Source organism: Temnothorax curvispinosus, unplaced genomic scaffold, assembly GCF_003070985.1.
Source record: "Temnothorax curvispinosus isolate PA1 unplaced genomic scaffold, ASM307098v1 QBEX01000261.1, whole genome shotgun sequence".
NCBI classification, from domain to species: Eukaryota; Metazoa; Arthropoda; class Insecta; order Hymenoptera; family Formicidae; genus Temnothorax; species Temnothorax curvispinosus.
In genome coordinates, this window is record NW_020210041.1 from 37,676 (window position 1) to 49,400 (window position 11,725).

An 11,725-nucleotide genomic window follows, 5' to 3' on the forward strand; every position below is an offset into this window, starting at 1 on the left:
ATAATTTGCCCAGCGTTGACGATCATTCTTTAATATTCTTTTTAGCTGAACCTCTTGCACCGTTTGGTTTTCGTTTTTTTTATTCCCACGTGCAAGAAGTTCAGCAAAAAAACATCGACCCAGCATATTTTGTTGGTGATCAAATTAAACGCTTTGGTCAAATTCTAATTAATTTAATTAATAAACGATTAGTTCAATCGACAGAATAGCTCTTTAGTTTATTTTTTTCTATGTGTCATATAAAACACTATATAAAAATTAAATAATAATCTGCATAATAAAAATATGTTATAGTTATATTAAATTTTTAAAGGGATATAATAGTAAAAGAGCGTGCACGTAAAACTTTACACACCTGTAAGTGAGGGAGAAGTGGAGGGAGGGGGATAAATAAACGAATTTAGAAATGTTCAATTGCGGCTCAGAAAAATTCTAAAAGATGTAAAAACCATATGCATACCCTTCATATTGTATCAAGTATCGAGCGGTTTATTCTTGCATCCTTTTCTCGATATATCTCGAAAAGTATTAAAGATATATCAAACAATGTTTTATACAAAAAATAAGCTTCACGATCTGATGATAAAAAGACCTTCATTCAACCGCGTTAATAATATTTTAAAAAACTAATTAAAAAATTTCTTTTTCAAAAATTTCCGATACGGAGAGAGTTATCCTGCATATATTTCGACATCCTATATATGTATACACCCAACCCAAAAGCTACGTGCGCATTGTTTACGCACACGCTATACGCACATACATACACGTAAATACGTTCGCGTGAAAAGCAGTGGAAAACGCCGAAAGCGCGTCGAACGTCGAACGGACGCGCGCACCCGCACGTTCAATGACGTTCGTCCCGATCCTTATCGGCATTCGGCGCACGTCACGCGCCCACGACACAAAATATACAATTCCCGGTCGCATTGTTGCATTGTTGCATTTCTAATTTCTAGCTTATTCGAGATATGACGGACGGCGCGAGCCGCGCGTAGGCGTTGACACAATCGTGTCGCGTGACAGAGATCGTGACTCCGCCGTGTCGCAGGTCGCAGTATACTCGCAGTTTCCATCGTCACGTTCCCCCGCTATACCATCCCTAACCCGCGGACGAGAGGACCGGCTGACTTGCTCCTCGCTTCAGGGGGGCCGTGTATCGTCGTCGTCGCTCGTGTGTCCGCGCGCGCACGGCATGGAGTGATGGAGGCGTCCTGATTTCTCCCCCCGATCCGATGAGAGGCACGGAGTCGTCACGCACGGAGCGACGAGGACGCCGTAGGCACGCACAAAAGCGCACCGTCAACGCACCGTCAGTGAACTTTGGAACTTCGCACTTTGATCCCTCGGGCCACCGCGTCTTCTGACACCTGGCACCCGCACCGCACGGTTAATCCGTTCTCCTTCCCCTCGCGCACACACGCTCGCACCACTTCCTCTCGTCAGGGATGCCGAATTGAGGTAAGACCCCCCGATCTCGAGTTCGCGCCCCGCGCGAAAGATTCTCCTCCGGGTCCGGGGGAGAAGGAGAAGATGGAGATACACGTGGGTTTGCGTCGTGGCTCGAGGTCGCGACGAACATCCTCCACGGTCTCTCTTTCAATCCGCGCATTTTGCGTGAATTGCAATAAACGAATAACGAGGTCGTGGACGAGACCGTGACGCACGACGCACGCCGCACACATTGCGCGCAACTCTGCGCTCTGTAAAAATTAACAACGATAACGCACGTGTCCGATTTTGTTTTACTTCTGTTACTAATCAACTCGGTATGTATGTAAGCACCTTCGATGTTTGTTAACTTTCTAGACGTCGACAGAGTCGTTTCCAGGTCAATGCCCAGGTCTGCGTCGGTTTTAAGTAGTTACGATGTATACTGGATTCCTTGGAGAAGACTCTTGTAAATAGTATTATATAATGTTATAACGATAGCCGCCGGCTGTCTTTATATTTTTTCAGGTTCTCTCGTTAGCACTTGTCAAGTTAACGCAATATTTGTTATGTAACGGATCTCGCACGATGAAAAACTCTGCAGGTTAAAGAATTTACATGCTCCTGGGAAAGAAGAGTTTAAACTTCGTAGAAGCTAAAACGTTACGAATCGCTACGAAATGTTTTACAGATTTATCTATTTCATTTTTACTGGATGACTTACACAAGTATAGAAACATTGACAACAGCTTAACGTTCTTGTATAGCCTGTAGCGTAAGCCTGTAAAGAAAATTTTTTCAGCTTGTTTATTTAAGAAAACAAATCAACCGTTGTATAAAAACTTGCTGCCCATGTAATACTCCTCTTTTAGCATATTTAACTTGTTGTTGCTTGTGTTTACATATTTTTCATATGATTTATATAAAGAGATTGTTTTTTATCACGTTATTTGCTCCCCTCCCCCAATCAGTTTGATTAATGAGCCAATTGACACTAATGCAGTTTATTTGCCACTGTATATATAACAGCATTCAGCGATCAGAAAATTGTACATAGCAACGCTACAATTATTTCTTTTACTCTCAGGCAAGTTTGTTTGGCGTAAATACTTGCACACGTAGCTGTCTAGTGTCACACACATACACACATGATATAAACATAATTTTGAAATTCTCTTATCTTTTATGGCGACAATTATGGATACAATGACAATTGTTTTAATTGAGTTGTAGGAAAAAATGGAAATTTTTCTGTATAAGTAATTTTATCTCTTTTTCGTTTTTAAATACCTGTTGGTTCATTTCTGTTACAGGCAGAGAAACCAAATATTTATGTTTTCCATAAAACGTACGGTCTAGTTTTATTCGCTTATCACCATGGGAATGCTGACCTCTGTGAAGCAATGGTTGGTGATACACCTTATGTTCGCCATCACATTTTTTACATCTGGCTTGATAATAAATTTCTTCCAATGCGTTTTATATCTTGGACTGAGGCCATTTTCCAAATACCTCTATCGCAAGATTAATTATTACCTCTGCTACTCCTTTTACTGTCGTAAGTATGCCTCGTTTCGTATTACAGCTCCTGTTTTATTTCCAAGAAAAAAATTCAATTTAACACGCTAAAATCTAAACTTTTACTTTCCCCAGAATTAGTATTCATGGCAGAATGGTGGGCAGGATCGGACCTAATATTGTACATAGATAAAAAGGACTTTGATAAATATTTCGGTAATGAGCACGGCTACCTCCTGATGAATCACAGTTACGAAACCGATTGGTTGATAGGTTGGCTGTTATGCGATCGCGTGAGATTACTAGGTGTACGTAACTTCTAAGAATAAATTTCTAAAAGCAGAAAAAAAATGAATCTGAAGATACATATGTATATATAGGTACAATGAGAACATTTATTTTGAAAGAATATATTTTTTAGAATTGTAAAGCTTATGCTAAGAAGTCGATACAGTATATTCCTACGCTGGGATGGGCGTGGAAATTCGCTGAGAGTATTTTCCTCGAGAGGAGTTGGGAGAAAGACAAGGAGAACATCAAAACTCAAATCAAGGAGCTCGTTGAGTATCCTGACACAATGTGGGTGAGTATATCTTTCAATTTCTTGTTTCTTTATCTAAACACGAGCGTATTAGTTAATCCGGAGTGAATAATTCCAAAGTTCGATAACATTTACTGCTAGAAATAGCTATATAGCTATAAAAACGATTTTAAGTTGTAAATGATTGATTATAGTTGCTGCTCTATCCCGAGGGTACACGCTTTACGCTGAAAAAGCTGGAAGCCAGTCAGAAGTTCGCTATCGAAAAAGGTCTGCCAGTATTAAAATATCATTTAACCCCACGCACAAAGGGCTTTACCGCCAGCATTCCGCACATGAGAGGCAAAGCGACGGCCATCTACGACATTCAGATAGCGTTCAAGCCGTCTGATCCCGTGAAGCCGACTATGAGGAATCTTCTCTTCGGGAAACGGCTGGAGGGACATATGTATGCTAAAAGAATTCCCATCGAGGAGGTTCCGGAGGGAGACGAAGCTGCTGCTGAATGGTTACAGAAACTGTATCAGCAAAAGGTAGCGTTATCAAGTTTGTATTTCTTTTTGCATCCAATGAAAAAGATCGTACTATTTTGGTAGAAGTATAATTTTGTAACTGGTAATGTTTTTCGAGTTTAAGTAGAAATGCTTAATCCGAATTAGGAGCTTTGAGTAGTCTTCTATTTCACAAGGATAGAATCCATATGTAATGTAATTGACCTGCTTAAGTTTACACATTGTCCAATTTGAGTATTTTTAAGAAGTGCATCACAGAAATCTGGATTGTTTCTTTGCGCATTAGAACGAAGAGCTTACAAGTTCACGATTGCATCGAGCAGAATAGTACGCGAGAATTGATCTCTGTTAAGCGATTTTGGTTCGCTCTGACGCGACAATGTATTGTTATAACGCGGTAATGCTAGACGAAATCTTTGCCTGGTAGGATCGTATGACGGAGAGCTTCTATGAAACCGGCGATTTTTTTGCCAAGAGCGGGGTGCCTAGGACAGACTCTTTCAGGCTAAAGAGAAGATACTATTCCCTTATTAACACCATTTGCTGGGCGATAGTTGTCCTTGTACCAATGCTATATTATCTAGTGAGGCTCCTTCTATCCGGCTCGATTTTTGGCATTACCATCGGGGTCGGGGTTATCTTTGTATGTAAGTAGTATCCTCTCACCTTTTTTACATTATATTATCTACAACTATTAGTTATCATGTCATTCACCTTCTTCAATCGATAAATAGTAATCATTATAATATATTAAAAGTTATATTTTAATTAAATTCTGGATGTAGCAAACATAGCGAATTGAATTCGGCTTTTTAAGACCGATTTGGCTGCTGCTCTAGTGCTTACGTTCCTTTTTATTTTATGCGCAATACCCTTAAGTCACAGAAGATATCTCAATTTTCATTTTAAACGCTATGTCATCCTCATGAAAGCAAATTGAATTACAGTTTATTTGCTAATGTACAAAACCCTCGGAATGTCGGAGATAAGCAAGGGTTCGTCGTATGGTGCGGCGGACACGAAAAAGGACAAATAATTTCAAAGCAATTGCTTTACGAGAGATGACTCCCGTAAAATAGAAGTGTCAAAGCAAGAATTGGAACGGGTTATCGTGCGATTTTATAGGCGCGAAGAGAGCGAGAAGAAAAAAGATTACGGAGAAAGACGGCAGATATCTACGTATACATTTGATTTATACTCTTGTGTAATCCATTCAGTGCGCGCGAGCGCGCGTGCGACAAATGCGTTCTCTGTATGGATTAGATATGTAACACATATACACACAAACTAACACGTACACAAACTAACACGTAAGAATATATATGTGTGTATGTATGTATATATATATATATATATATATATATATACACACACACACACACACACACACACACATACACAAAAATACCTATATATATACATGGTATTATATATTATATGACGTTTACATCTTTTTTTTGCATTGACATTTTTTTCTTATATAGTAATTGTTATTGTTAAATAAACGGTTTAATCCCAATCGTCGGCAGCGGTTATTTATACAAAATGCCTCGGACACTCTGTGTCTTCTTCCAATCCCGGATTACACGGATTGTATTTTGATTGGTGTAGCCAAAATGTCGAATTTTAATATTTATGAAAAGAGCTCGTAGTCAGTGTTAAATTGTAAGTCAGGTACATAATGTATTCTTTCACTCTTTCTGAGTTAAAATTGAGAATATAAAACAGTGATCACTTATCTACAGTTATCTTATTGATAAGTGTATTCTAAAGTAAAACATGGAAAATCAGGGTGTTCGGACAATTATGTTACATGAAATCGAACTTGCCTGTTTTACTATTCAGTTACGCGAAATATATACGTCATATTTGGGGAGAATGGCACAGTAACGAGGTGCACAGTCCAATGATGATTCAACCATACTGAGCGATACACAGAACTTAAGACTGTTCAATGTCTTTCGAAAGTAAAAATCTGCGAATAATAAAATTATAATTTAAAAACACATGTTAATTTAAATAAAATTTGAATAAATTATGTATTTATTGAAAATAATGGACTCTTCACTTTTAAAACCTGACATTGTAGTTGCACCAATACAAACACATATTTGTCAAATATCATATATCCGATATAGTCTGCATAACTTAAAACCTATTTCGGTAATTGTTACTTTTTAATGAGTGCAAAGTGTTCGATATATACATGAATCGTTAATTTTATTTGATAGAAAGGTAACTGAGAGAGAGAGAGAGAGACAGAGATACGTTAAGTTTCAGGTTTATAAGCGATGGTTTCGTGATGGCGTTCTTGATAACCACCAGCGGGGCCCGCGATGTAGCTGACAACTCTGAGTTTTCCCTTCGCATCGTAAAAGCCATATCGACCTTTGACGCTTCCGTCTCGACGGCGCTCTTCCATTTTGTACTGTCGATTTTTTCTGCGATGCAAATGACGTATCAATCTTTTCAGTCATTATTTCCTCGAAAATTTTTATGAAACTCTCGTTAAGCGGCAATTAATATAATTATAATATAATGGTAGAGCGATGTATGTTTACCCATGTCCAGTATCAAAACCGAATATATATGTTCCTGGTCCCTGATGATTCCTTATTTGAAAATCTACTCGACTTCCGTCTGACGATCGATCCGCTGCCCTCTTAGATATCATAGCGGGATAAATTGTCGAAATATTGCTTGGGTATGGCGGTACGACTTTTCCGTTTGTACTATCTTCATGTATTGGCAACGTAATCGCGAGTGAGAAAAGTTTTAAAAGAAGCTACGAAAGAAAAGTATAAATAATAATTAAAAATATAGAGAATTATAACTTCTTATAATTCTGTTCTAGATACTAATAATCTGATCTCTATTGAGAATCGAGGAAATTTGTGTTTGGAGATGAGGATATAATAAGGGCAATAAGAAAAATGAAACGGAGACAGACTGAACGAAGAATGGATTTAAAAACAATACGTAACGCAAGCTAAGAACGCGGGATACTACGAAAGATTTTCGTTTATTTACGAATTTGTCTTATTCGGTTGTTAGTTTTGCATCGAATAATGATAACAAATGATCGAATAACAATATTTGTACAATTACTCAGCAAAATCTAACAGCGAAAATGAAACACTTTCACATCTTCGCGGTCTGTTGCTTTCCTCGATTTGCCCCATATATTCTCAACTCCCATATGCGTACATTTTTATTTTGAAAAAACGTACGACTAAATCATCTTTCATCAAAAGACGGATTTTTTTTTCTAGAGTGTGTACTTATGACGATAACACAGATACTTACAAAGCACTTGCTATACATCGTATATCTTCTTCGATGAACAATTGATGGAGAACTGATCGCTCGAAATTGTCATGCCTTCACGAAACTCTCACTTTCTCCACGATTGAATTCTTTCCTTTTTGTCTCTTTTTCTCTCTCTTCTCTGACAATCCAATGATTTTCCCTCACAAAGGACTCACCCGTAACAATATAGTCACGGTAATTCGATCAGTAATCAGAAGAATTGCATAAGGGAGTAGTCGAGCGTGTCTCCGTCCGGACGTATGGAACAATATTTTTTGTTTTGCAACAATTATTGTCTATCAACTTGTCTCACCGATGATACAAGCATTCTTAGTGCTATTGAATAAATACGTATGGAAAAAAATGAGGAAGTTTATTCGGAAGTATAGAGTCCGCACGAGATGGTGACCTGCAGAGTGATTCTCGTTGTTCTATGCCTTTGCTTGTCGCTGATAGAATCAGCGAATGTAAGTAACTGAAAGAGATCTGTTAGTTATGTAAAATTTTTACTCAAATTCTAAAAAAGAAAAGTGCTGAATTTATTTATGATTTATTATCAGTATATTTTATGTGTGTGTGTATACATATATAAAAAAAATTATATATATTATATATATGTATGTGCATACTTAAAAATATTGTTTGTATTTAAGAATATACATATGCAATAATCAATTCTTTGGTTTAGTAAGTTTTTCTATGTGTATATAGTCATTAAAATGCAGAACAGGAGTTCAGCAGGCGAACAATCAATACCAGAAAATTATACAGATTTGCAAGAAGCGATCCACATCTGATGATGATTATAGCAACGATTCTTCGTCAAATGAAGACGAAGACAGCGATGACTCCTCGAGCGTAGATTTGTTTGGTACAAGGTTCTCTATGAATAACGGCAGAACGTACTATAACAGGCAGTCTTGGAAGGATCCTAATGAGAATCGGTAACAAAACAAGATATAGAATATTCGTGTCCACGAAGAATTGATAAGATTAAATATCAATAATAATAATAATATACATTATCATTACTTACACCATTAATATGAATAATTAATATCAATATAATAATTAAGGAATCGCGGGAATGATCAGAGAAACGGTAACAATCGGCGCTATTCCGTCGATTACACAAATGGGAACTGGAGAAGTGCTCGATATCCTTCTCGTGGTAGCAATAATCGTGATTTTAGTTATTCCGATGGAACTGGCAGATCAAGCTACGACCAGACGTATAATAATGACAATTCTGATAACTACGGCAAGCAACAAGAACAAGACGTAAGATATATATATATAGTGATCAAAATAGAAGATCAATAGATCTCCAAATGTAACGTATAAATATATTGTTCTCTCGAAGTATTGAATTTGTATTAAAAAAATGACAAATCAAAATAAATAAAAAAATATAAAATAAGAGAATTGCAATTATCACCTGTAGCACAGTGACTAGAATTTTTTGTCTCTTTTTATATTATGTATATAGAGTGTGTCTAATAATAATCTTACGAAAATTAAAGAATTATAATGACGAAAAATGTCTCTATATAGCAATAATAAGTATTACGCTACAATATTCTTTTCTGTTAGTTTCCAAGTTATTGTAACTCATGATTATGTCTTTTTATCGTAATGGGATAAATCTGTTTTGTGGACCAATATATCCTATGCGTTTTTTATATTGTGTATATAGAGTGTGTCTAATAATAATTTATATTAACGAAATATTATTTGAACTTATAGTGCGTCACCCAGTGTTTCTTCAACGAATTAAATCTGGTAAATACATAGACTGTTTCAAAATTTAATAGATCGCAGCTAGTGATTGATTTTTTCGATTCCGGCTTTATTAGGTGGATCAAAGGGGATTTCCCGAGCAAGTCTCGATCATCCAGTTCATGACTCGTAACATACACAATCCAGAACTACAGGACTTTATAGAGGAAGCTGTTATAGAATGTTTTCATTATTTGGGCTCGGATATGAGGCAGAACAAATGTTATTTCTCGGAAAATCTCTTGGCTTGTTTGGTTGATAAAGGAAAGGAAGTATGTATACAAATTTATATAGAATCGTTTAAACAGATATGGGCATTTTAGAGGATTTCTCTTTCTTTCATAGAATACATTTTAAAATATAAGTTTAAATCTGCATGTAATAATTGAAATTTTCTCCAGTTAGCAAAGCAAAGGATTAGAAATAAAAAAATTCTATGAGAATAAATTTCACAAATTATAATATTCTTTGTAATTGACATAATCATTTTTTTGCAGAGATGCGAAGATTGGGATGATTAATAACTCTGTATGCACACAGACGTCTTATATATATATAATAATAATAATAATTGACTAGCTGATATATACTTTCTATGAAATGAGAAAAAAATAAGGAATAGGAAGAATCAATCATTGTAAAAATGTGACTTAGATATTATATACACTTATTGAACATTGTGAAGCACATATAATAATCATAAAAAGATATATATTAAATTAACACGTACATTAATTAATATTATAACAATTTATATGTACTTGATCCTCGGATAGAGTAAACTATACATTTTCATTTTCTTCACTGCAAAAGCATATAATAGCCTACCTTTCCCAGACCTTCTCTTTTTGCAGAAGGCACTACTAAATACAACACCGTTTTGCAACGCTAAAGTAATAAATGAAAACGATGCGTTTCAAATATTGCTTGTATATCCGTCGATCGTTACTTCCTCTTCTTCAGGTCCTCGAATCGTTTCATCAAGTCGTCAAAATCAATGTCGTCATTCACGGATGGATTAGTGGGCGAATCATTGTTCTCTGTCGGCACTGCTGGCAGATCCGGAAGTTGGTAGTTGTTCATCGGCATTTTAGACCTTGGCTGGGGTTTTGGTTTCTCATCTGACTATATGTGGAAAATAATTGTGCATGTTTTATAATTTGATAGAATTTTTCAAGAACATTTTCGTACTTTAGAATATCGAATATCGTCTTTATTATATTTATTTTAATCATTTTAATAATTATTCCGCAAAAATTAGAAAGATAAGAATCTCTTATGGCTTTACCTGTTTATTTAAATCAGGCGGAAAGTCAGGCCGATATGGCGGTGGTAAATCTTCTTCCTAATTAATTATTTTTTCGAATTATTACAAGAAAACTGTTTTATTATTATTGTTATTGCTAATAAAAAATATAATACTATTTTAGTAATAAATACAAGTTACTTACAGGTTTGTTCGAGTTGGCATTATCCAGGGGTATGTTATACGAAAATGCAGTGGGATTGAAAGGAGTATTCTGATCTTTCTCAGTAGAGGGTGGAGACATTGGAGATACGAATCCTAAGGAAGAACTATCTTTCTCCGAATCCTAGAACATTGTGATAGCCTTAATGATTTAATGGTTAAATTGGCTAGAAACTGATTATTGGACAATTTCGTAAATTGAACTTGTCAATTAAAATTTATAAAAACTACATTAGCGTTTTTTTATGTCTTTTATTAAACAAAAGAGATTTAAATTACCACGCTCGAGTGGAATCCAGGATCAGGTAACATAGGTGCCTGTGGAAAACCTATGAAGCCAGGCGGATGAGGTATTCCTCCTCCGCTGGCTGTGTCCAGATTGTTCCTCGATTCCCCACCATTGGCTCCTATGTCTATTAACATCGCATCCTGACCTTCTGCCATTACTTGCGGATCCGGCTCATATTCCACGTTGTAATTCTTGGCAATTTCTATTAGATATTTTTCCACAAGCAATTTTGATGGCGACTGCACGCTCATTTTGTGCTTCAGCTTCTCCGATATGGTTTGAATTGCCTCCTCCCGGCACGCTTCCATGTATTGTTTACCATATTTAGACGTCAAGATGTCCGCTATCACTTTGATTTCCTGCACGTCCGTCTGGATGCGAGGAGCCGCCCAGAGAATGGTTGATATAGCTTCCGCCAGACCTTCGTCGAGGCTTCTGAAAAGATAATAAACAGCAAAGTAATATAAATTGAAATTGTATACATATGAATGACAATAACTTTAATAGATAATTAAAATACTCGTTGTTAATTATTTTAACTAATGAATTATTGACCAGTTTTGTTTATCAGAGTCTGTCGTGGAGAAAGTGTAAGCAAAAAATGGAACGTATATGTCATATTGCTGATCCATAAGAGTAACGATACTGACTTCATTTGCTGAATGAGACCAAAACGTGCCAGCAGCAGATCACAGTACATCTCCAGCAACTCCATTGCCTCCACCATGTAGTCCTCACGAATGATGTACTCCACTCTGATTTTAGCACGCTCCGTTTTGCCAGCGGCAATGAAATCAGCGATCTCACGGCGCGCCTTCTGTGCCAGTTCTGTTTTCTTCTTTTCCAGCAATTTCAACCGGTTGATCGCTAGACGCAAA

The 11,725-nt window shown here is 36.5% G+C and overlaps 4 protein-coding genes across 5 annotated transcripts; 2 read left to right on the plus strand and 2 right to left on the minus strand.

Annotated features, from left to right (window-relative positions):
- The first annotated feature begins 553 nt into the window (after positions 1-553).
- LOC112452036 (1-acyl-sn-glycerol-3-phosphate acyltransferase gamma-like) lies at positions 554-5,346 on the plus strand. Its single transcript, XM_025012044.1, has 7 exons — positions 554-1,461; positions 2,745-2,989; positions 3,085-3,257; positions 3,371-3,532; positions 3,685-4,023; positions 4,430-4,649; positions 4,950-5,346. The coding sequence occupies exons 2-7, from the start codon at positions 2,809-2,811 to the stop codon at positions 5,036-5,038; spliced, it is 1,164 nt and encodes a 387-aa protein (XP_024867812.1). The 5' UTR covers positions 554-1,461; positions 2,745-2,808; the 3' UTR covers positions 5,039-5,346.
- Positions 5,347-6,258: 912 nt separating this feature from the next.
- On the minus strand, positions 6,259-7,524 carry LOC112452054. The gene is made up of 3 exons (XM_025012069.1): positions 7,309-7,524; positions 6,564-6,787; positions 6,259-6,443 (listed from the first exon to the last, which is right to left on the minus strand). Exons 1-3 carry the CDS (start codon positions 7,324-7,326, stop codon positions 6,272-6,274), a joined length of 414 nt encoding a protein of 137 aa, XP_024867837.1. The 5' UTR covers positions 7,327-7,524; the 3' UTR covers positions 6,259-6,271.
- Positions 7,525-7,633: 109 nt separating this feature from the next.
- On the plus strand, positions 7,634-9,682 carry LOC112452042 (general odorant-binding protein 71). Of its 2 annotated transcripts, none has more exons than XM_025012051.1 (6): positions 7,634-7,778; positions 8,023-8,255; positions 8,388-8,592; positions 9,058-9,093; positions 9,168-9,362; positions 9,588-9,682. In XM_025012051.1, exons 1-6 carry the CDS (start codon positions 7,713-7,715, stop codon positions 9,609-9,611), a joined length of 759 nt encoding a protein of 252 aa, XP_024867819.1. In that variant the 5' UTR covers positions 7,634-7,712; the 3' UTR covers positions 9,612-9,682. The 2 variants fall into 2 exon arrangements, with proteins under 2 accessions (XP_024867819.1, XP_024867829.1); XM_025012061.1 differs by having other exon boundaries at positions 8,083-8,255.
- Positions 9,683-9,781: 99 nt separating this feature from the next.
- LOC112452019 (IST1 homolog) lies at positions 9,782-11,721 on the minus strand (the record flags this gene model as incomplete). The annotated part of the gene is made up of 5 exons (XM_025012008.1): positions 9,782-10,215; positions 10,379-10,435; positions 10,542-10,682; positions 10,838-11,282; positions 11,498-11,721. Coding segments are annotated over 5 exons (1,047 nt in total), but the record flags the coding sequence as incomplete, so codon positions are not given.
- Positions 11,722-11,725: the final 4 nt, after the last annotated feature.

Coding starts and splice junctions, on each gene's coding strand:
- LOC112452054 (XM_025012069.1), bottom strand. Junction 6,444..6,563: donor GGTTTTGATACTGGACATGG/GTAAACATACAT, acceptor TTTGCATCGCAG/AAAAAATCGACAGTACAAAA.
- LOC112452042 (XM_025012051.1), top strand. CDS start 7,713: ATGGTGACCTGCAGAGTGATTCTCGTTGTTCTATGCCTTTGCTTGTCG. Junction 8,256..8,387: donor AAGGATCCTAATGAGAATCG/GTAACAAAACAA, acceptor ATAATAATTAAG/GAATCGCGGGAATGATCAGA. Junction 8,593..9,057: donor GCAAGCAACAAGAACAAGAC/GTAAGATATATA, acceptor TTGAACTTATAG/TGCGTCACCCAGTGTTTCTT.
- LOC112452036 (XM_025012044.1), top strand. CDS start 2,809: ATGGGAATGCTGACCTCTGTGAAGCAATGGTTGGTGATACACCTTATG. Junction 2,990..3,084: donor CTGCTACTCCTTTTACTGTC/GTAAGTATGCCT, acceptor TACTTTCCCCAG/AATTAGTATTCATGGCAGAA. Junction 4,650..4,949: donor GGTCGGGGTTATCTTTGTAT/GTAAGTAGTATC, acceptor ATTGAATTACAG/TTTATTTGCTAATGTACAAA.